The sequence below is a fragment of the Sus scrofa genome, chromosome 1 (assembly GCF_054392235.1).
Source record: "Sus scrofa isolate SSC_HxYL_T2T_F1_AM1 chromosome 1, Sscrofa_HxYL_maternal_Yorkshire_Landrace_v2.0, whole genome shotgun sequence".
NCBI lineage: Eukaryota > Metazoa > Chordata > Mammalia > Artiodactyla > Suidae > Sus > Sus scrofa.
Window position 1 is genome coordinate 239059604 of NC_139383.1, and position 25440 is coordinate 239085043.

General features: G+C 39.7%; 1 protein-coding gene and 1 long non-coding RNA gene across 5 annotated transcripts in view; one reads left to right on the top strand and one right to left on the bottom strand.

The window, feature by feature from the left end:
• Positions 1 to 7311, top strand: part of OSTF1 (osteoclast stimulating factor 1) — a 144767-nt gene extending 137456 nt beyond the window's left edge. For 2 of the 4 annotated variants that reach the window (XM_085009566.1, XM_085009573.1), the window contains 2 exons: positions 1136 to 1234; positions 6539 to 7311. In XM_085009566.1, coding sequence (XP_084865692.1) covers positions 1136 to 1234; positions 6539 to 6597 — 158 coding nt within the window. In that variant the 3' untranslated portion in view covers positions 6598 to 7311. 4 annotated transcript variants of the gene reach the window in all.
• LOC146407062 (uncharacterized) lies at positions 1946 to 8215 on the bottom strand. Its single transcript, XR_014822931.1, has 2 exons — positions 5480 to 8215; positions 1946 to 5023 (listed from the first exon to the last, which is right to left on the bottom strand). It is a non-coding gene; the product is annotated as an uncharacterized LOC146407062 (long non-coding RNA).
• Positions 8216 to 25440: the final 17225 nt, after the last annotated feature.

A 25440-nucleotide genomic window follows, 5' to 3' on the forward strand; every position in this document is an offset into this window, starting at 1 on the left:
TGATAACTCAGTTTTTTAAAAAGGGAAAAGAAAAATATCACTGGCAAAAAAAAAAAAAAGAGTCAAATTGCAGACTAATACCTGAAGTATGATTTTGTGTATATGTCCACATATGCCTGTGAATACATTCTTGCATGTAAGGAAGTTGGGAACCGATGCCCATTTATTGGGAATGGTCACTTCTGGGGAAGGTAAAAGAGGGGAAAGAAGGGGTTAGTTGAGGGCTGAAATGAGACGTAAGTTTTTGTTCAGCATATTTCTGTATTTTTGAATCTTGGACAATGAGAATGTATTCATGAATTCTGATGTAATTTATAACACAGCAAAGATGAAGAAAAAAGTGAATAGAAGATGGGCTATAGGAACAATGGATTGCCTTTGGATTTTAGTGTTACTGTTCTGCTAACATGCTTGAGAATATATGGAAGATAAATATTAATCCCTTCAAGTTCAACTCACATGGTCTTTTCTAAAGACCTTTAACTGAGGAGGCAACGGATGTGTTGATTTTAATCTCCAAAAACTCCTGCCAAGGCCCACCGAGTCCACCTGATTTAGGATTTTACCCCAGGGACAGTAAAATCCTCACTGAAAAGTTTACATGCAATTTTGTAGGAACTTGAAAGGAAAGGCTGTATTTTAATTGTGTATAATTATTACAGGTGGAGCAACAAGCTCCCTGATCAAAGGTGCTAAATATGCTGTTACTGTTTTGAGAAAGTTTTGCTGTTTGGAAAGAGCTTACTTGGGGCAGAATGGTTCTCTCGTTAGTTTTGCCACAAGTGATTAGTTTGGATTGAAAGAGCATTGACTGTTATGTAATCAACATTGCTCTTTGTTATATGAGGAAATAGTTAAGAGAGTAAATCCTAAGAGCTCTCATCACAAGGAAAAAAGTTTTTTTCCAGTCCATTAATTTTGTATCCATACGAAATGATGCCGTTCACTCAACTTACTGTGATAGTCATTTCATGATGTATGTAAGTCACGTCATTATGCTGCCCACCTTAAACTTACACAGTGCTGTCAATTATATCTCAATAAAATCGGAGAAAAAAAGAAACTGAAAAAAAAGAGGATTGGCTGCTACTGTAGCGTCTTTAAACACCTAATTTACTCTTTTGTGTTGGGGAAGGTGCTAGAACAGACTTAAGGAACAATGAGAAGAAACTGGCCCTGGACATGGCTACTAATGCTGCCTGTGCATCTCTCCTGAAAAAGAAACAGGGAACAGGTACGTGTTTTTTAAGTGTGTTTATTTATTTATTTTTGTCTTTTTAAGGCTGCACCCATGGCATATGGAGGTTGCCAGGCTAGGGGTTGAATCAGAGCTGCCAGCCTATACCACAGCCATAGCGACATCAGATCCGAGCCACGTCTTCGACCTACACCACAGCTCATGTCAATGCCGCATCCTTAATCCATTGAGCAAGGCCAGTGATCAAACCTGCGTCTTGTGGATCCTAGTCAGATTCATTTCCACTGAGCCATGACAGGACTCCCAGGTTTTAATCCTTGATTTTAATCCTTTTTCCTCTTGGTGCCATCAGGACTAAGATTTATTGATTTAATGTAGGGGAAAATTTTTTTCATGGCAAACTCTTCAGGTGATTCTAAAGTTGGATTTTATATCCTTGGTCTGAATTGAAACCTCCAACATGGTAGAATACCTTTATGCAACAAGTTTGAAGAGCCTTTGATTTTTTGCTGTGATTAGTATGTTTCTTTTGTTACTTGCAATTAACTTTTCATTACAGCTCTCATAATAGCTTTTCATTATAGCTCTTATCAGAGAACTATTGTCTCCATATTCTCCATTCAGATATGCTTTTATGAGTGGTCTTCTCAATATTTTTATAATTAAGCACTTGCTAGCTTTATGATTATACCCTCTCTCTCTCTCTCTTTTTTTTTTTTTTTTGTCTTTTTAGGGCCGCACCTGTGGCATATGGAGGTTTCCAGGTTAGGAGTCGAATTGGAACTGTAGCTGCCAGCCTATGCCACAGCCACAGCAATGCCAGATTGAAGCTGCATCTATGACTTACACCACAGCTCAGGCAACACCAGATCCTTAACCTATTGAGTGGGGCCAGGGATTGAATCTGCGTCCTCATGGATGCTAGTCAGATTCATTTCCACTGAGCCATGATGGGAACTCCCAATATTTTCTATTTTAAATGAGGGTATCAATACACTGTAATCAAAATTATTCTAGACTGTGTAAACATATTGGTATGTATTCACAGGTCTGTAGGTGGTTTTTAAAGGCAGAATGTACATCCCATTTTTTTTTTTTTTTTTTTTTTTTTTGGCCACACCCATGGCATGTGGAAGTTCCTAGGCCAGGGATCGAATCCACACCATAGCAGTGACCTGAGCCACTGCAGTGACAATGCCAGATCCTTAACCCACTGTGCCATAAGGGAACTCCAGAGTGTACATTCTTAAGGATAATGTCTACTGATGTGGGGAAAGAGGTTTGAAACGTTCACATACAGTTCTGTCAAAGTGTGGCGGTTTTGAAAAGGAAAGAAAAGAAAAGGTGTTAAACACATTTGTGTCATTCGTGATGACTATTCAGAGACTGGCTGTTTATTTGACTTCTCAGTGTGTAGCCTATTGAATGTTCCCCCAGATTCATTCTACTGTGATGATTCCTGAAAAGAGTGCTAGGGAGGGTGGAAAGAGTTAGAAAAAAAAAAAAAAAAAGAGGTAGAAGATACCACTTTGATGTATGAAACTGTAATGGATAGGTTTTTGTTGTTGTTGTTGTTGTTTTATATTTTTAGGGTGGCACCCATGGCCTATGGAGGCTCCCAGGCTAGGGGTTGAATTGGAGTCGTAGCTGCCAGCCTATGCCACAGCCACAGCGACGTGGGATCCAAGCTGTGTCTGTGACCTATACCACAGCTAATGGCAAAGCTGGATTCTTAACCCACTGAGCAAGGTCAGGGACTGAACCCACATTGTCATGGATACCAGTCAGGTTTCTTAACCACTGAGCCACGATGGACACTACATGTAATGGATACCTTTTTTACATGCCATTTTCTAGAAAAGAACTACTGTAATGGGAGACACCTTTTGCAAGTCTCTGCATTGCTACTAATCATCCTGGACTTTTTCAGTATTGCTTTAGAATCTAAAGTTTCTACTGATCCATGTTGGTGGAGAATCACCAAAACAACTTTTTAGAAATTTCCATTATACAGGCTAAGTGCGTCTGTTTTCATTTTATTCTTATTGTATTATCTTTTTCAGAGTTCTTAAACTTGAATAATGAAGTACTGTTTTTATCATTTGAATCAAATTCCCATTAATTTTTGAACCCTTGGAAAACTTATTTCTTCTTTAGATATCCTTTGGTTTCTGAAAAGAAGCAGTATTATGCTGTCTCACAATCCATTTCTAGCAGAAGCAATAAAATAGAGTCAGTCTCCTGGTTCCCTGCTTTAGTCAATCAAAAACGGCAAGCAGAGTTCCCCATCATAGCTCATTGGTAATGAACTAGTATCCATGAGGATGCGGGTTCGATTCCTGGCCTCACTCAGTGGGTTAAGGATCCCACGTTACCATGAGCTGTGGTATAGGTCACAGATCTGGCTCAGATCTAGTGTTGCTGTGGCCGTGGCATGGGCCGGCACCTGCAGCTCCAATTCCGCCCCAGCCTGGGAACTTCCATATGCCACAGGTGCAGCCCTAAAAAGACCAGAAAAAAAAAAAAAAAAAAGAATGGCAAACAGACCCCCTCTTGGCTTGCCAGGGGATCTTCCTAGCATCATCCTCTTCACCTGACATTAAACTCCCATCATAGTCCTCATGAATCCATTGTTCCTCTTATCCTTTATTTCAGTTAAGTGTTCCAGATTCTTATTTCACTTCAGTTGAGGTAAAGTGTAAACTCTTAAGCAGTTTGAGATTCCTTATTTAAGCCATGAATGTTCACTGACAGAGCAAGTCTTTCTTTAAAGTAATTACCCGTGCATAGGTGAATATAGGTTCTACCAAATGAGTAAGTGTGTACCAGCTGAGTGGTGCTCCCCAGCTACATGCTGACTGAGAAGCCGTGTTTGCAGCCCTGTGGGAGAGACAGTTTTACTTGAGGTGGACCTCCCACCCCCTTCTGCCTTGGTGGGGTCAGGAAGTCGGACTGTGGCCTCACTTCCTCTCTTTGCCGCTGACTTCCTATTGCTCTATGGACACCTCCACAATGTCCTGACCAAGGAGCAAGTTTCTTATGAGCTAAAGATTATCAGTGTCTCATGCACACTGTGAGTTTGATTGTGATAAACAAGGAAAGCATCACACTTGCTCAGACCCCAGAGAGACCCAGAAGTCTCTGCATGAGCAAATAGAGCTGAAAGAGTCAGGTGACAAACTGTTCTGTTTTCCCTTGCCTTGCTGTGGTCTGTATGGACCTTTCCTTCTCTCTCTCCTTTTTTTTTTTTGATGTGGGGGAGGAGAGGTATGTGCCCACAGCATGCAAAAGTTCCTGGGCCAGGGATTGAACTCTCGCCGCAGCAGTGTCTGGAACCATAGCAGTGATGACGCTGGATCCTTAACTGCTAGGCCACTAGGGAACTCTCTTGTATAATCTAAATCAGTTTATACCCTCCCTTATATTGACTTTCCCTTTCTCCTTCCTTTTTTCTCAATAATCATCTTTCCTAAACCTATAAAGACTCTTAAAAAACTACATTTTCATCAAATAATATTGTGATGTTCTAAATTTGCTATTTTCTCATATGCTTGTTTTTTATCTTTTGCTTACTTATTTACTTGTCTATTTACAGTTTAAGTAGGGTCCAAATTGATAGTTATGTCTTTTTTTTTTTTGTCTTTGTTTTTTCAAATTTAAAATTTTTTTTTTTTTTGTCTTTTGTCTTTTTAGGACTACACCCTCGGCATGTGGAGGTTCCCAGGCTAGGGGTCTAGTCAGAACTGTAGCCGCCAGCCTATGCCACAGCCACAGCAGCATCTGCGACCTACACCACAGCTTACGGTAATGCTAGATTCCCAACCACTGAGTGAGGCCAGGGATTGAACCTACATCCCCATGGATACTAGTCAGATTTGTCTCCACTGTGCCACAATGGGAATTCCTTGACCTCTTTTAAAATGAAACTGTCATTGATAGGATCCTTGTTTTATGGCATTACAAGAGGCTTCAGTTTCATCATTTATAGTTTCTGCCCCAAACTTGTAATCAGTCATTTCTCCAATGAGCATGGGCTTGTAGTATTTGAGACCATATTCTGGGGGCTATAACATGTTTTAATACACTTATACTTACATTTCAATTTTTCCCTTAAAAATTGTACCTAGCGTAATCTGTTGCTATAGGAATTTGACTAGACAATTTAAATTTGACTGGACAGGTGAACGCTTAAAAACTCTGTCTTCTGGAGTTCCTGTTGTGGTGCAGCAGAAATGAATCTGACTAGTACCATGAGGATGCAGGTTCTATCCCTGGCCTCACTCAGCGTGTCAGGGATCTGGCATTATTATGAGCTGTGGTTTAGGTCACAGGTGAGGTAAGGATCCCGAGTTACTGTGGCTGGGCATAGACCAGTAGCTGCAGCTGCAATTACACCCCTGGCCTGGGAACTTCAACACGCCACAGGTGTGACCCTAAAGAACAAAAACAAAACAAAACAAACAAAAAACTAGATGTCTTCCTTTTGAACCCTGTTCAGAATTGACTTAGCATTTGATGGAGTTTGCTCTTTCTACTTTAAAATGTTTATTTTTCACTTCAGTCTCCTTTGCTTCTGAGTATACTTACCAGTGTTTTCTTTTTTGTCTTTTTAGGGCTGCACTCACAGCATATGGGGTTTCCCAGGCTAGGGGTCTAATCAGAGCTGTAGCCGCCGGCCTACGCCACAGCAACGAGGGATCTGAGCCGCTGTCTTTGACCTATACCACAGCTCACGGCAATACTGGATCCTTAACCTGCTGAGTGAGGCCAGAGATCTAAACGGAAGCCTCATGGTTTCTAGTCTGCTTCGCCACGATGGGAACTCCACTTACCAATGTTTTCTAAAATGGAACTGAGGCTTTGTGTTTTCTTTCTCTTTCTTTCCTCCCCACCCCCCTTATTAGTTATCTTTCTATCCAGTGACCTTGTCTTGAGCTAAGGCCGCAGGCTGTCGACTCACAGAAGTCACCCAGTGCCCTTGTCTTTGGGAGAGGAGTTTGGAAGCCGGATTGTTAGAGTGGTTGGGCTTCTGGTGTGTTCCACGCTGGTTGTGGTGCATGTGGCTGTTTATATTTTGTGTGATTTCGACTAACGGTACCTTAGCACCAGGTGCTTTAACTTTCTGCATGGCTGGGTGACACACAGACAAATGTATTTGTCAGCCTCTGTGGCAACGGAATCTGATCAGGTAGACTGGAAAACAAAAGTAGAAAAAGATCCTCAGGGAAAATACTGAGGACAGATTAGAGTTTGTTGAATTGTCAGGAGCTTTGAAAGTGAAAACAAAATCTGAGTCATTTGTAATTTCTCTGTTTTGCTCCCCCCCACCATTCCTTTTAGATGCAGTTCGAACATTAAGCAATGCTGAAGACTATCTTGATGATGAAGACTCAGATTAATTCCCTTCCGGAGCTTTGAGATCTAAAACTTCTGTTGCTTTTGCCATTTCAAAACCTTGTCTTTGCCAGAGGAGTGTTGGTAACTGTAAAAAAAAAAAAAAAAGAAAAAGAAAAAGTCTATATGAACATGGCAGTGTTGTACTGTGAGTAAAACATGTAAATGAATAGTTTTCACCTTCTGTTTGCCAATAAGTGACTGGATATTTTGCTGTATAAAGTACGTTGTTGTGCATCAGAGTAGAATAAGAAGAGATTATTTCTATTTATCAAGCTTAAAGGAATTTAAAAATGTTTTTCCTATAAAAAAATCAGGTTTTTTTTTGTTTTGTTTTGTTTTTTAGTTAAAGTTCTTTACCTCAAGGATTGAGTTATTTTGAATGGAGTTTTCAAGGGAGGGAATGCTTATTATAATAATAAACCAAAAGACTTAACAGAAAATCGTCAGCTATTCTGACAAAAATAAACATTTTAAGAGAATTTATTTCTTCTGTCTGTTTTGTGGTATCACTCTTTGCTGGTAAATAAATAAAGACTTTTATATTCATATTTAGGTAAAGGCTGATTTGATTTTTTAAATTATATTTTGTATTATTAGCATGGAAGAATCATAGTAGCCAAATTTCTGTTCAGCCTTCTCTGTGTCTGTTTTGATTAAAGTTAAGGCAACAATCATTGAGAAGCTATATTTCTAATAAAATACATTTACTTTAATAATTATGAGACTTTCCATTTTATCTCCAATGTTGTATTTAATGTGGAAAAAAACCAAGCAACTCATTACAGTTTGCTTAAGGTTTGAAAGATTAAAAAAAAAAAACTGATTTCCCTATCTTGGAAGATGCCATAGTTTTCCATAATGGAGTAGCCTAGAGCCATGAAATTTTTTCATATTCAGTTTTTCACATTGGTAACATTTATTTTCTCTAACATGGCTCTAGCTCATAATGACCTGGATTCTGCTGCTAAAACATCACCTTAAGAGAGCAGGGAGCCTTGTGTATTATGGAAGTGACACTCCATTTGAGATTCTAATTTTATATCACCACAGCAATAGTATTGAAAGTGACATGACCATTGTCATTTGCCTAGATTCCATGCCCCAGACCCAGAAGTACATTTTGCAAGAAGATTGGGATACTAATTAAAAAAAAACACATTGGTGAAGAGAAGGAAATGTTTGAAGAAGGAAGTGGGTTAGCTCAGGAAATGAATAACTGCCTCTAGAGGAGTCTCTTCTGTCTGTGACTTTGGTTTTTCTTTCTGTGGGTGCTTTGAGAAAAGATACCTTGAGAAGTCTGTTTGAGGTCTATCAAGCACCCCAAATACATTTTAGTAGAAAGACATTTGTAGGCATGAGGGAGTGGGTTGGACTGGGAGTTTGTGATTAGTAGGTGCAAACTATAAATTTAGAGTGGATAAACAAGGTCCTACTGCATAGCACAAGGAACTGAATCCAATCTCTTTGATAGAATATGTTAGGGGATGATGTGAGAAAACATTTATATATATATAAATATATTTATGATATATATATGACTCAGTTACTTTGCTGTACAGCAGAAATTGGCACAACATTGTAAGTCAACTATACTTTAATAAAAAAAGAAAAAGAAAAAAAGACATTTGTACAAGTAGTGACAGCAAAAGATGAACATAAAATCTGAAATTGGTAAAAGAGGATATTTTATTTTTAAAACAAATGTTATTAAATTTGAATTAAATCTTTTTATTTCTTCCTAAGCCTAAACTTGAAGATATGACATTCTTGTTGAAATTTTGTTCTCACAGAAAGAACATTTTAAGAATTGGTTTTTTAAAATGGGGCTTATGCCTTAACAAAAGGCTTTTGGAAATCTCTAGCTTTTTGCTGTTGTTTACTTTGGGCCAGGAGTAATCAGAATAGATGCCAACTAAGGGCTCTTAATTTTTAAAACTTCAGTCGAGATAAGAGAGTTTGTAGGAACAGAGATAATTTTTATGAACATACTAAGTGCTCGATTTAGGTATATAATGAGAAAAATAATAGTAGAGGAGTTACTGTCATTGCTTTTAACATTATCAAACCTAAGATAATTCTAGAAAGTTGGCTAACTATATATAGTTTTTTTGGCAGTGGAAGGCAGACTTAGGTATATGCACATATTTGTGGTTGAAAGAGCACAGTGCCTTTAGCTGTGGTTGAAACTCCATGGGAAAATGTATTTTGCTTGTTTATTCAGTCTGGCTTATCTGTGCTTTCTCAGAGATTTTTTAATGCTGAGCTCAGCAACAAAATTTGGTTCTAGGAACTTGCCACCACTCTGACTCTGCACAGAGAAAAGCTTTGATTATATTCTGGAAATGGCTTTGGAGGTTTTGCTGTAACCCGAGCTTTCTGACCGTCACTCTGGCCTGAACTCCTTCCTAGCCGCTGCATCCTTTATGTGGAAAGTGCTTTCAGCCTCTTGGGCAATGAGATACTTGTCCAGCTATAGGCCTCGTGACCTCATGCAAAGAACAGTTTTATCATAGTTTCCCATTTTAGTTTCTTTCTGACACTGGTCTGTTGCAAATTATTTGTTGTTGGGCTGCCATGCATTACAGTTGCAGTTTCTGCATTTTTTTCAGTGAGCCTTCTCATTGGCTGCTTTTAAAAATACGATTGGCCATGTTGTTCCACAAAGGGAAATGTTAAGCAAAGCAGTAGTGACCTTATGTTTTTAATCATAAAAAACAAACTGGAAATAATGCTGAAAATGAAATCTGAGATAATTTTAAGCAGAGAAAAACATAATATTTCCGTATAAGCTTTCTTCGTAAATGTTCTTTACTGCATAGACTTTCTGATGTACTGGTATTTCTTCTTTTGTGAATCATGTATTTCTCATCTTATCTTGTAAATGGTGATTTCTGATAGGCTACAAAAGCCTCACCTTTACCTCTGATCATCAGCATTTCCCTGTTGACGTTGATTTTGTGTTTGTTCTCCAGAAATTTGTGTTGTAAATAGGAATGTAGCAGTAATACAGACAGCCAAACATTGTGCAGTCAAACTTGAAAGTGTCTGATTACTAAAGGTTGAGGTTTTGGTGGGAGAAATATTGCAAAAGATTCTGCTCTCTCTATTTTAACTGAAAATATAGCTTCGGCGAACAGTTTTCTTAAGTGAAGGAAAAATTGCAGACCACAAATTTATGGTTTCTGTCTTCTTATTTCTTAATAACAAGCCTGTACATCTACTCCTCCCTTAAAATGACATAAAATTAAATAAAACAACCATTTATTAAATGCCTCCTCTGCCAGTTCTGTGCTAGGCACTTTCATAGACATGATGTCATTTGATCTTTACAGCAACCCCTGGCAGTGAACATTAACGCCCATAACTTTTTACAGAGAAGCTGAGGTTTGAAGAATATAAGTAATTGGCTTAAGGTTACACTGCTTGAAGGTGGAAATGCAGGTCTGGCCGCCTCCTGAACCCATGCACCTGCTGACTACTACAATTGGCAGGTGACACCATTCGCATTCTGTTAAAAAGATAGGCAGACACAGACCAGCTCCTTTTCCAACTCAAGCTTTGGATGTAGCATCTAATAAATTGAGCTAATTTAATTCAATGTGTTATTAATTTTGTTGTTGCTTTGGTTTTCTTTTTAGGGCCACACCTGCAGCATATGTAAGTTCCTAGGATAGCGGCTGAATTGGACCTGCAACTTCAGGCCTACACCATAGCCACAGCAATGTAGGATCTGAGCTGCCTCTTTGTCCTACACCACAGCTCATGGCAACGCCAGATTGTGAGCTCACTGAGTGGAGCCAGGGATTGAACCCGCATCCTCATGGACACTAGTTGGGTTTGTAACTGGCAGAGCCACAACAGGAACTCCTTCAATGTGTTATTTCAACCAGGCCTCAATTTTTTTTTTTTTTTTTCAAATAAAAGATCTCCCTTTTTTCCCCCCTTAGAAAAAATTTGGCAAAACTTTTTGGTTCCAAGTAATCCTGAAGAAATAGGTTTTATTTATTTATTTATTTATTTATTTTTGTCTTTTTGCCATTTCTTGGGCCGCTCCCTCGGCACTTGGAGGTTCCCAGGCTAGGGGTCGAATCGGAGCTGTAGCTCCCAGCCTACAACAGAGCCACAGCAACGGGGGATCCGAGCCGCGTCTGCGACCTACACCACAGCTCATGGCAATGCCGGATCCTTAACCCACTGAGCAGGAAATAGGTTTTAATGAAGCAGGTTATACCCTTGAATTTCCAAAATTTCCAACTCGATGCACAGTAGACTAAATAAGTGTTAAAGAAGTAAAGCCTCGATTAGCAGCTCTTCACCTTGCCCTGAGTTTGCGTTGCTAAGTTCAACATTTCCCACAGACAGTCTGAGAGCTCCTCACATATTTCCACCTCACCATGAAAATAAGTGCCTCCCTGGGAAGGGTTGGAGAATGTTTCTTACCCAAGTGTGGAAGCCCGTCATGGACATGGAGCTAACCTCACACTTCCCAGGCAGTTCTGCTCTTGTCTTCTGCCAGTGGTTGACTGTTTGTCGTTGACTCCCACCTAAACTTGCACTATTGCCAACTAGGACCTGGAGTGAGGCCAGGTTCTGGCTGTGCCTAGAAAAGAAAACTGAGGAATCCAGAGGTGTGAGAGAGACTGAGAGGAAGCAGGAAGGAAAATGGAAGAAGGGACAAAGAGGAAGGAAAGAGGCTAAACAACAAAGGAGAAATGGTGACCTTTTCTAAATTACCCATAGCACTGATATAAAATTTTAAGACTGCTTCAAGGAGTGGCTACGAGTATGGGTTTTGGAGCAGAACTCTCTGGAATCAAGTCCGGCTCTGCTGCCTATTGCCAAGTGACATGGACAGGTTACCTAAAACATTCCAGTTACTGAGCTGTAAAATGGGGGATGTAATAGTACTTCTCAAGTTAAGAGGATTGAGTAATATGATCTATGTAAATATCTTAGGACAGAGTAATTGCTAAATAATGTTCGCTGTGCTCGTAAGCTTGAATGAGGACATTTTCATTAAAAACAGATAGATATATGCAGGTGAAGGATGTGTTAACAAATGTTTTTCAGAGTTCCCATTATGGCTCAGTGGGTTACAAACCGTCTTAGTATCCTTGATGGTGTGGATTTGATCCCTGGTCTCACTCAGTAGGTTAAGAATCCAGTGTTGCCGTGAGCTGCAGTGTAGGTCGAAGACGAATCTCAGATCTAGCATTGCTGTGGCTGTGGTGTAGACTGGCAGCTGCAGCTCTGATTTGACCTTCAGCCTGGGAACTTCCATATGCCGCAGGTGCCACCCTAAAAAGCAAAACAAATCAAAGAAACCTGTTTTTTTCAAATGCACCATTATTGTTGGAAAGAGTGAGAGTTCCTAAAATGCTTTAAAAATTAAAAAAAATAAAATAAAAATGAGTGGGGGACAGTGATGTTTCCTTTCAGTCATTTAGATGTGATTACCTGTGCTAGTAGTGTTTTTTAAGATAAACTTTCTATGAGTTAGAGGGAAGAGGTATGTATCTTGAAAAGCCCTGGTTGTTACTGTTACTGTTTTTAAAATAAGACAAGGGTCAAGTGAGGAGACTGTCTCTGCCACTGCTTCAGTTTTACATTGTTGATTTGGAGTGGGGATTTTTTTTGTTTTTGTTGGTTGGTTGGTTGGTTTTTTGCTTTATAGGACTGCACCAGTGGCATATGGAGTTTCCCAGGCTAGGGGTCGAATCGGAGCTATAGCCGCTGGCCTATGCCACAGCCACAGCAAAACCAGATCTGAGCCTTGTATGTGACCTGTACCACAGCTCACAGCAACACCAGATCCTTAACCCAGTGAGCAAGGCCAGGGATCGAACCCAAACCTCATGGTTACTAGTCAGATTTGTTTCCACTGCACTACAACAGGAACTCTTGGAGTGGTTTTCGATAGGCTTGAAAGACCATGGGTCCCATATTTAGTATGTGATGATTTCAAATTGGAAGGGTATTTGGTGTTGCCCGTACTCTTATTTATGCCTTGAAAATGGAAACAATCCATCTATTCAAATAGATAAGCTTTGCAACTTTGTATGTTTCCCCTGTGAGGTCTAAACTTCATGAATTTGGTCTCCCAGTGTCAATGACATGCAGTGGAGGATCTGACACTTAGAAGTAAAGTATCATGGAATCCTCACTAATTTTGAACAAGAAGGGGATAGAGTAAGAACTAAAGTTGACCTTTCATCATTTCCTACTCCAGGAGGGGAACTGTTGGGGCCACAAAGAAAATGCCTCCTTATTCCAAAAAGGAGTCAAAGATACAGAATTGAGGCCTATTTGAGCACAGGGTGGTGTGGAGAATCAGCCAAAGCCAGTCTTTGATGAAACTAGAAATAGCTTCAGAGAAATCCACAGCACTGAAAAGTTCTCAGAGAGAGAGAACTTGTCACCAGGACTCAGGGAAACCTAGCCTGTAGTCCTCATCCTGTCATTTTGAAGCCCTGTGACACTGGCCAGGCCCCTTGGGGCCCCTTGATGCACAGGTAATGAGGATCAGGTGACACTGGCTCCTTCTGTGAATGCCAAATGTCATTGCTGCATCAATTTTTTAGAGGATCTTGATCAAGTATCTAATTTTTGAGAACCTCCGGTTACAGTATAACTCACTGTGGTTGCTGTGTCAGTTTTGCAGCATATGATAACCCCTTCTCTGCAGCAGGACACATCAAATGATGGATCGCAGATTGAAAGGGCACTTGGAGGTCTTCTGCTTCAACCCAGCTGAGTATGAGTGTGGTGTGGTGTAGTGGGAGGTTTTTTGCTGTATCTTTAGATTTGCATCCGTCAGGGCTGGGGATAATGCTTTTCTATGACTCATGATTTTCATATTTTTAACCTTTTGGTCCGCCACTTATAGGTACTGTATCAAATTTGTGAATGCCTTTCTTCTTCCTCTCAAAAAGGGGAATTGTGTCTTTCTCCATTTTTCATTATTAGTTAGCAATGGTTTCTTTTGTGCTGTTTTTTTCTTTTTTCCTTTTTAGCCATTCCACAGCATATGGAATTCCTGGTCCAGGGATCAGATCCAAGCTGAAGTTTCGACCTAAGCCACAGCTGCAACAATGCCAGATACTTAAACCACTGTGCTGGGCTGGGGATTGAACCTACATCCCAGTGCTCCCAAGGTGGTGCTGATCCCACTGCGCCACAGTGGGAACTCCTCTTTTGTACTGTTCTGTGAATTAATTTACTGCTACTACTACTACATCTAATTATTTAGCATTGATTCCACACTAGGAAATTTTAGCAAGAAAACTGCTTTTATATTAGTATTATTCTTAAATTGTGTTCTTGAACAGTCCTCAGATGTTATTTATTCAGTCCAATGTCTGGCTGCTCTCCACTTTTTGAGGCCCAGAAATGACCTCTTATAAACAGCAAATTAATGGCAGAGCTGATCAATGGTTGAGAAATCAGAAGCAGAGGATTTGAAATAGTTGCCATGGGTATTTCTTTCTAGATCATGCTGTGTGAGAGATCGTTTTCCTACTGTTGGCATTTTTTCCTTTAGTGGATTTTCCACGTTCTTTATTTTCAGCTCTGCCTCTCCATCCTCTTTTCTTTTTCTCTCAACTACATTTTAGCCACACACGGGGAGAATGGGAAGGCCCTGATCAAATCAACTAGTTTTTCTTTTTTTTTTTTTAACTTTTATTTTCTGGTAAAAGGTTAATAGAGGAAGAAATTGAAATACTAGCCAAAATGAAATTCGAAAGGATTGAATTTATTACCTGTGTTTTATGGCTGGCCTTTGTTACCAAAAAATGACTCAATTCCATAGAGTATGTCCAGCTGCAGAATATCAGTGTTCTCCTTGCTTTCCGTTTCACCTGTCAGCAATGAATATTGCTAAAAATTCAGCAAATATTGATCAAGATTTTTGTGTTTAAAGTGCTTCCTTATTAAATTGAAGAATAATAATTAAATAAGTTGAATGATTTTACTTGGTACATCTAACAGCACTGTCATTTAGACCTACTGAAAAATCCTAAGAATGAAACCATGGTAAGCAGGTCAATGTTTGTGCCTACTATACTTTCCTTTGAACCAAGAGCCCAGTAAACTTTCTAATGGCTTTAAATGAATAAGAATAAAAGGCCAGTTTCACTTCCTCAATTTTTATTGATGTGCCTCACTTATTTTAATGGCTTGCATGTATTTTTTAGTGCTGTGTTAGTAATGATTTAATGTAAATTCATACCAATAGGAAAAATCTCACTGTGTTAAAATTAGTTTTGGGGTCCCTTCTGTTGTATACAATTGTTGTTTAATATTAAAACCATAGCAATATACATCCAGCACTATCAAATTTTCTTCTTTACTGCAAGTTGTGGAACAAACTTTATTCTCTATATGTCATTTTTATTTCCCTTTCAACATAATTTCTTTATTGTAAGAAAAGCCACCAATATTCATTTTTAAGGAATACTGCAATCCTATATTATTCTCTCGTTCGTTATTTTGTAAAATCCGTAAAAATCCTCTCCGTATCTCCACACCAATAACTGAGGGACTGTCTATTATTCGATCTTTTAAAAAATTGGATTATATCATGCTTTTGTTTAAAATACTTTTCAGTTTTTATTTAAAGTTGAAGTGGCTTGTTCTTAAACGTTGTTTTATTGCCCTGCATGTATTTTTTAATAAAGAAATATTGGTTTCACTTATAAATATTGATTAAAGCTAATATTTAAATTCAACTGTTGGATAACAATAAAATTATCACTATCCACATTTCATCTTTTTAGAACTTTGCAGGTTCTAAAGAAACCTGTATTTTCTTTCCTGTTCCTTTATCCCATACATCCAATTTGCAACTGAGTCTTGTCTATCCTAACTCCAAAATAATGCCTCTCAAATCTGTGCTTTCGTTTCCATTTCCACTACACTGACTGGTTCTCAAGGAGGAGTTTATGTCCCTATTTTTGGTGTACCATCTGAATAGAGGGTGCTGACAAATAAAATAAGCTGGGATGGGATGCCATTGGAGATTCGAGAACAAACTGCCGATAAGACACAGCATAATTATAATTAGGAAGAGCCAAAGTTGCAGCAAGGGAGATGAAGATGTACCCCTCATTTGTAAATGAGCCCCAAAATTCAATTGGTGGGAATACAATGAAGATTGGACCTTCTAGGTGGTCTCCAGGGCACTTCGCACATTTGGATCCAGCTGCCTGGAAAGGCTTCTGTGCTAGATAGTCAACTGACCAGCTCAGGCTTTCTCCAAGTTCCTTGTGGTTCAACTAGACATACTTTCTACACTCAGGCACTTTTTGTTCCATTCCTTTTGGCCTACTATCGACCTGATTTTTTTTGGGGGGGGGGGGCAGTGCCTGCAGCATGTGAAAGTTCCTGGGCTAGGGATATAATTGGAGGGGCAGCTGCAGGCATACACCACAGCCACAGCAATGCAGGATTGGAGCCACATCTGTGACCTACACCATGGCTCACAGCTACTCCAGATCCTTAACCCAGTGAGCAAGGCCAAGGATCGAACCCTCATCCACATGGATACTAGTCAGGTTCATTTCTGCTGAGCCACAATAGGAACTCCAATTGACCTGATTATTTAAATGACCAGTTTCTACTTTCCAAAGAAGGGAGTGATCATCATCCTTCTCTTGTTTTTGAAACCGAAATCCAAGGTGACCTCTTCTCTGAATCTTTTTCTGTTTAGTTAAGCTGAAAACGTTAATTTCCTATAACGTTTGCTGTTTTTACTTTTTGGTTATCATAAATCAAATATTTTTTGTGCCATAGTTACTTTGTGTTCATATTCACTTCCTATCTCATTGAGCTCATTGCTTTTGCCTCAGATAACATAGTGCCTGGTATAAAACTTCTTTAAAAAGTTATACAGTTAGGACTTCCCGCCGTGCCACAGTGGTTAACAAATCCGACTAGGAACCATGAGGTTGCGGGTTCGATCCCTGGCCTTGCTCAGTGGGTTAACAGGTTAACGATCCGGTGTTGCCGTGAGCTGTGGTGTAGGTTGCAGACGCGGCTTGGATCCTGTGTTGCTGTGGCTGTGGCATAGGCTGGCAGCTAAGGCTCTGACTCGACCCCTAGCCTGGGAGCCTCCATATGCCACGGGAGCAGCCCTAGAAAAGGCAAAAAGACCAAAAAAAAAGAAAAAGTTATGCAGTTAAATTGACTTTTCTCCTTTTTCTATATAAAGTTCTATGAATTTTAACACATGTGCATATTTGTATAACCACTCTCATAATCATGATACAGAACAGTCCATTACCCTAAAAAACTTCATGTCCTATCCCTTTGTAGTCACACCCTTCCTCTATTCCATCCCCTGTCAATTACTCCATCTACTGTCCATTACTGATCTGTTCTCCATCTCTGTTTTTATCTTTCCCAGAATGTCATATAGATGGAATCACACAGTGTGTAATCTTTGGAGACAAATTTCTTTCACTCAACATAACGCCTTTGAGATTATGCAAATGTGTTGCATGTATCAACAGTTCCTTTTTTAAGCTGCTGGGTAATATTCCATTTTATGAATGTAACAGTTTGTTGCAGAACATTTGGGTTGTTTCCAGGTTTTGGCAATTATGAAAAGCTGTAAACATTTATGGACACATTTAGTAAGTTTTTTTTTTTTTTAATTTAAAGCAAATCAGATTTCCCTTTATTTCCATCTTTGCCAGGGAGGAAGCAGAAGTAGAACAGGTGCTTGAATTCTAACCTCCTAAGACTTTTTCCTGCATCCATGCCTGTCCTTCAAATATTTGCCATTTCCGTGGGAAACCCACATTCTTTTGGCAACCCATTCAAGGCCCAGGTGCACAATCTCTGATACCACTTGGCTGATAACCAAGCCACACCTGTAAATTCACGAGTATCTGCCAGCATTCAGCAGCGCTGCATGCAGGGGGTTTCCACTTCAGGCAGGGCGTGGAGTCTGTTAGGGCTACTGCAGTCTCCCTGCTGAGGAGAGGGAACCCATGGGCAGAAGCACAACTAGGCAAGCTGAAGCTCCAGAGCACCATGCGGGTCTCTGCAGAACGCCCTGTCCTTAGCTCGCGGCGTGGGTCCGTCCTCTACCACCGGATCCGAATTCCTTCCTGAGATCTGGTCGAAGAAGTCTCGCTCCACCACGTGCAGCACCACCTCGGCGTCTCTGAGCAGCTGTCTCTTAAGCATAGTTAACACAGGGCCCCCCCGCAGATTGTGCTGTGTGCTGAGTCGCTTCCCCTGTCCAGTCCGGGAAGCGAGCACCCCTTCCGCTGCCACGTTTCCTGGGGAGAGTGCCAGGGCTGCTGGCTTCCTTCTCTGCTTCAAGTTCCATCGAGGGGACTGGAGCCCAATCATCTGGGCGGAGCGTGGACAGTACGCGGCCACTAGTGAGTAAGTGTCTTTTCAGTGAATAGGTGGAAACACGGTCAGCATGGTTTCAACTACTTGGTGTTACGGACTGCCATATGTTAGCAAAACTTGTAATAGGCTCCAGTGGAGACTGAAAATTAAAACTCTTGTCTCCTTTAGTGTACACATTCTGACTCCATTATGTGGGGTTTCCACACCAAGCAGTTCTCCAACTCTCAGGAAGCCAACTGGGTGTCCTATTAATTTAATTAAATTCTGACACTGTCTCCCTGGGATTATTGCTAGATCTGGTTAAAGGCTGGGTCCTACAAAACTTCCTCTAGACACCCTTCGAATGCCAGTCACAGCTGAGGCTGTCACTGTGCTCTGACCTGCTGGTCATGAACCATGAACCCCCATCTCCCCTTGAATCTGATAATTTGCTGGAGTGGCTCCCAGAACTCAGGAACTTATTGGTTTAACAGCCAGGTGGAAGAACTGCTTAGGAGCAGGTGTAGGGGAAGAAACAGGGAGGTTCCCTGCCTCTCTGAGTTTACTGCCCTCCCAGATCCTCTGTATATTAACCAACCCAGAAGTTGTCCAAATCTCTTCTCTTTGAGTTTTTTGTGGAGGCTTCCTTATGGGGACATGGTTGATTAAATCATTTGTTATAGGTGATTAACTCAACCTCCAATCTCTCTTTTCTCCTGGAGGTCGGGGTGAAATAGAAATTCCAGCCTTCTAGGCACAGGCCTGTTTTCCTGGTTAAACTGCTCTCATCCTGAAGCTTTCCACGCTACCCCAGCCATTAGTCATTCATTAGCATACAAAAAAGACACTTATCTTTCAGAGATTAGGAGGATTTTAGGAACTGTCTGCCAGGAAAGAAGGAGGAAGTCCATGTGTATATTTCTTATTATGCATACTCTCTGTTTATACTTAATGTAGATGTACATATGTAAACATTATATATACTAGTTACATTATATATGTGTTTATAATGAGTAGTTATAAAAATGTACATACAATGATTTTTCAGATTTCAGGAAAAGAGGATTATTTTGGCTAGTTGTGGGTATCACTGAGGTATGGTCGATATTATTTGGATTCTGCAGTCAAATCATTGCTTCTCAAATAGAGGCTTGACACTACAAATCACAGAAATTTAAGAACTTATATAAAGGTTTTCTTTTAATTTATATAGAACTGACCTTTTCTTTTCATCTTTTTAGGGCCACACCCGAGGCATATGGAGGTTCCCACACTAGGGGTCCAATTGGAGCTGTAGCTGCTGGCCTACGCCAGAACTCACAGCAACGCTGGATCCTTAACCCACTGAGCAGAAATAGGGATTGAACCAGCAACCTCATGGTTACTGGCCAGATTCATTTGCACTGTGCCACGACGGGAACTCCCAGAATGACCATTTTGAAATGCTTGTTTATGTCATTTATACCCAGAGGTCCAAAATGTCATTGTATATCATTGATAGAATCATTCCCTATGATTCAGAAATACAAAACATTTAAGATAATAGATTTCTTAAGAACTTTTCATTTTAGACATTCTCAGAAATTTCACATAGAGCAAGACATTCTCAGAAAAAGTCAGTACAAGACATTCTGACTCCCCCTTTGCTAACAGAAGGCAATATGTTTTACAAAATACGACATAGAGAAGAAGACATTTATCATGGTTTGTGCACTCAGCAGAAGAAACATTTCTGGCATGGCGAGGTGAAGAGAATGAAGAGTTTCTTGAGATGAGATGCTGCTGCTACAAGTGTAGTGGGACAACTTCCTGATAATCAGGGAGCACTGACAAGGACACCTAGCCTATTGTCATGCCTGTTTTTATAACCCAAGGGGAGAAGAGAGGTCTTGCGATACACTTGCGGACCTGCTGATTGGTTCGGGTAAGAGGGATCTTATGATACACTTGCTGGCTGGTCGTGGGTGTATATTGCCCCTATAGGGGCAGAGCAAGGAGTTGGCCACATACCTTTCCTATTAAGGGGTAGGTAGGAGTAGGCCAGGTTGCTCAGGGTGGGTGAAGGGGCTTTGCAATCAGATAGGTGGGGAGATGATAAGGGTCTGGTAATTCTTTTCTTGGCCAGAGGCTTTGAGTTCAATCTTCTCTGAAAGGGCCTTGAAGTCCGACAACATTCATCTCAAGAGAAAGCTGAATTTTAGTCCTTGATTAGCTACACACGAACTGAATGACTTCAGGCAAGTCACTTAACCTCTCTGAGCCTGTTAATTCATCTCCAAAATGAAAGTACTATTGGCTACCAAGCAGAATGTTATGCAGATTTCAAGAGATAAAGTACAGAAAATGCTAGTTGTATTATTCACTTAATATTAAGTTCTTGCCCTCTTTCCTTCTCTGAAAATTAACTTCCTTATCTTTAAAACTTCATTTTTAATTATCTACCATGGGTCAAACTAGAATATAAAAAGACTGTAGGACATCATGTTACTTGTTGATCTAGACATTTTGTGTCTGGAAGATATTTCTGTTCACAATTCGTGCAATCGCAAAAAGTAAAAGTAAAAATAAAAAATCCAGAGCTGGAAAAATTTTATAAATCATTTGGTCTTAGTCCTATACTTTAAAGATAAATAAGTTTGTTCTATTTGAAATTTCTTTGGAGGTGGAGTTCCCCATTGTGGCTCAGTGGTAACAAACCTGATTAGTATCCATGAGGACTCCGGTTCCATCTTGGCCTTTCTCAATGGGTTAAGGATCTGGCATTGCCATGAGCTGTGGTATAGGTCACAGATGCCGCTTGGAACCCTTGTTGCTGTGGCTGTGGCGTAGGCCGGCAGCTACAGCCCCAATTTGACACCTAGCATATGGAAATTTCCATATGCTTCGGGTACAACCCTGAATAGACAGAAAAAAAAAATTTCTTTGGAGGGTATGATGTGGGAGGTTATACATTGTGATCCAGGCTTTCAAATTAAGGAATTTATTTCATGATAAATGAGGAATAATGACATTAAATGTCTAATCTTAAATTTGGAGTTTCTGGAGTTCCCATTGTAGAGGAGTAGAATTTCCAAACTGTCCTGTAGTTGGAATAATATAGTGGGTAGCCTTTTCATATGGCTTCTTTCACTTAGTAATATGCATTTAAGGTTCTCCCATGTCTTTTCACAGCTTGGTAGCACCTTTCTTTTTAGCACTGAAGAATATTCCATTATCTGGATATGCCACTATTTATTTATCCATTCACCTACTGAAGAATATCATCATTGCTTTCAAGTTTTGGCAATTATGACTAAAGTTGCTGAAGATACCTGTGGGAGGGTTTTGTGTGGACATACATTTCTTTATTTTGGCTTTTCAGGGCCACAATCGCGGCATATGGAGGTTCCCAAGCTAGGGACTGAATTGGAGCTGCAGCTGCTGGCCTACGCCAATAACCACTGCAGGATTCATGCCGAGTCTGTGATGTATACCTCAGCTCACCGCAACGCCAGATCCTTAACCCACTGAGTGAGGCCAGGGATCGAACCCGCAACCTCATGGTTCCTAGTTGGATTCGTTTCCACTGAGCCACGATGGGAACTCCTGGACATACATTTCTAATTCCTTTGGGTAAATATTAGGAAGCATGATTACTGGATTGCATGGTAAGAATATATTTAGTTTTGTTAGAAACCACCAAACTCTTCCAAAGTGGCTGCACCATTTTGCATTCCTGCTAGCAAAGAATGAGAGTTCCTATTGCTCCACATTCTCACGAACATTTGGTATTGTCATTATTTTGGATTTTGGCCCTCCTAATAGGTGAGTCATGATATCTCATTGTTGTTTTAATTTGCAGTTATCTGATGACATATGTGGAGCATCTTTTCATATGCCCATTTGCCATCTATACACATCTTCTTTGGTGAGGTGTCTGTTATAGCCTTTGGCCCAGTTTTTAAATTGAGTGGTTTGTTTCCTTACTGTTGAATTTTTTAAAGAGTTCTTCGTACATTTTGTGTAAGAGTCTTTTTTAAAAATTTTTAGATCATATATGTCTCTTGCAAATATTTCTCCGAGTCCATGGATTGTCATCTTATTATCTTTATGTTGTTTTTAATGGTGAATAATTTTTTGTTTTAATGAAATCCAGCTTTTTTTTTTTTTTTTCCCATGAATTGTGCCTTTGGTGTTATATCGAAAAAGGCACCACCAGGAGTTCCTGTCTTGGCTCAGTGGTAATGAACCCGACTAGTATCCATGAGTGTTCGGGTTTGATCCTGGCCTCGCCTTAAACTGTGATATAGGTCTTGGACGTGGCTTCGATCCCACATTGCCATGGCTGAGGTATAAGCCAGCAGCTGCAGCTCCAAATCTACCCTTAACCTGGGAACTTCCATATGCAGCAGGTGCAGCCCTAAAAAGACAAATAATTAGATAAATAAATAAAAGACATCACTATACCCAAGCTTCTCCATGTTTTCTCCTATGTTATAGGAATTTTATAGTTTTGCATTTTACATTTGGTCTGTGATCCATTTTTACTTAATTTTTCGTGAAAGGTGTAAGTTCTGTGTCTGGAGTCTACTTTTAAACTTAATTCTTGTATATGTTCTTAAAACACCGAAAAGATGAGAAACCATTAAACTCTAATCAATATATCAGACAGATGGTTAGGAGGAAATTTAGAACTGGATATTGAATAACTACTATTGCTAGGAGGAAGTTACACACAGGGGCTTATTATATCTCCAATAGGCATAAATTTGATGGTAGTGATGCTGGAAAGATGTTACCAAAATCCACGTTCTTGTTCACGCAACTGAAGAAAGAGCTACGTGAACACATAGGCAGGAAGCAAGAAAAGTATCTATTACAGGAAAGTAAATAGCTCCTAGGACAGCTGGGAGTGGGGATAAGAGACCCCCTCCTCTATTGTCTTATGGGGGTTTTTAATCCCTTAAAGATGGGGGTACCAATGTGGGGTCTAGAAAGATGTAGTTTTCTCCTGTCGGCCTTGCCCAATTGCCTGTATCAGTCCTTGTCCAATAAGGGTCTTGAGGTGGAAATGTCTTATAAATCTCATGGTTTCTTTGCCCTTTTCTTCCTATTAACTAAATCACAGGGAGTTAGGGATTAATGTCCATATGGGTGTAGGTACACTCCCTATAGTAATCAAGACCTGTGGGGATATTACTCCCTGGAGCCCTTAAGCTACAAATGTTGATCAATAGCTGTATCAAAGAATGCATCGAAGCCCATGTTCCTACACTGACTACCTAAGAAATTATTCTGCCTCAGTAGCAAATGTCCTTATTTTCCAAAGAAGAAAAATAGTTGAATTTAAGAAACTATAGGTAAATGGGCTTCACAGAAATCATTGCCAAAATTAAGGAATGATAGGCTGCCTTATATCAGTAACCAATGAGAATGCCTGTTTACCCAAAGCCTCATCAACACAGAATTTATCAAAAATTTGTGATTTTAGGGCATTATTGATAGGTCTTCTGTATCCCGAAGATAGTTCCTTTAAACTTGAGTTTTACCTCTCTTAAATCCATTCTTATAGAGCTGCCTATAATTATTTTACTGCCTCACTACCTCCTAATAATGACCTCTTCTTCCTCAGCTCTGCTTCAACCTTGCTCAACACTGACAGTTCCTCCCTGATGTCCTTTGTTTTTCTCACATCCCACCTGTGGAAAAACTGTTGAATACCTCTGCAGAAGCTTCCCAGAATACTTTGACCCTTTTTAGTTGTATTTCTTTACCTATCCTGGTCTGGATTAGGTACTTTATTTTATGTGCCACCCAGCTTCCCAAGTTTACATTTGTTCCTGAATTTATCACAGTTGGCATTAGGCATCTCTGCCTCATGTACTGGATTATAAATTCCTTGAGGTCAAGGATTTTGTCTTAGTGTTTGTTGAGCAGAACATTAGCACAAAGTCTGGACCAAGAAATTTTAGTTCAATAAATGTAGTCCCCTACTAAAAGGCGAATATTCCCTGGGTATATGTGTGCTCACATTCTTTTTGTTACTATACATGTGTTTATATATTTTTAAACCGTGCTAAAATGTATAAAACACAGAAGTTACTTTTAAACCATTTTTATGTGTACAATTCAATGGCATTAATTATACTCACACTGTTGTGCAACCATCATCACTATCCATATTCAAAACATTTTCATCACCCGAAGCAGAAAGTCTATGATCATTAAGAAGTAACTCCTCATTCCCGTCCTCTCCTAGCCCCCAGTAATCTCTAATTTACCTTATGTCTCTTTGAATTTGCTTATGCTAATATTTCTTATGTGAAATCATACAATATTTGTGCTTTGTTTTTGTCTATTTATCTTAGCATAGTGTTTTCAAGGCTCATCTATGTTGTAGCTTTAAAGGAACTTTAAAGCTTTTAAAGGAACTACCAGAATCTTTGTGGTTAATGATCTGCTGTTGTCTCTGTGGCAGCATGGGCTCAAACCCTGGCCTGTTGCAGTGGGTTAAGGATCTGGTGTTGCCACAACTGTGGCATAGGTTGCAGCTGTGGCTCAGATTTGACCCCTGGCCTGGAAATTTCCACGTGCGACGGGTACAGCCAAAAAAGAAAAAAAATTATTGAAACTTGTTTTGTGGCTTTTCCTATATTCTATCTGGAGAAATATCCTAGAAAATTCTATGTACAATTCAAAAGAATGTGTATTCTGCTGTTGTTGGGTAGAGTGTTGCATGTATGTCTGTTAAATCTAGTTGGTTTATAGTGTTGTTCAAACCCTCTATTTCCTTATTGATTTTCTTTCTAGGTATGCTATCCATTATTCAAAGTATATTAGTCTCCAACTATAATTGTAGAATTGTCTTCAATTTTTTCAATATTTGCTTCATATATTTAGGGTTCTGTTTTATATTGCATTTATGTTTATAACTGCTATGCCTTCTTGATGAATTAACCCTTTTAATCAATTTATATCTTTCTTTGTTTCCTTTTAGCAGTCTATTTTGTCTGGTCATAGTATAGCCACCCCAGCTCTCTTTTGGTTTGCATGGGGTATTTTTTTCCATCCTTTTACTTCCTTCCTCCCTCTCTCCCTCCCTTTCTTCTCTTCCTTCCTTCCCTCCTTCTCACTCTTGTGGCATATGGAAGTTCCCAGGCTAGGGGTTGAATCAGAGCTACAGCTACCTGCTACACCACAGCCATAGCAATGCAGGATTGGAGCTGAGTCTTCAACCTATACCTCAGCTCAAGGCAATGCTGGATAGTTTTGCTGGATATAATATTCATGGTTAACAGTTTTTTTTGTCAGCACTTAAAATCTGTCATCCCACTGTCCTCTGGCCTACTTGTTTTCTGAAATCAATTGTTGAGCTTATCCCATGTGTATGATGAATCACTTCTATATTGCTAATTTCAGATTCTCTCTTTGTCTTTTTTTTTTTTTTTTTTTTTTGGCTGCTCTTGGCAGCATTCATAAATTCCTAGGCCAGGGATCAAACCCATGCCACAGCAATGACC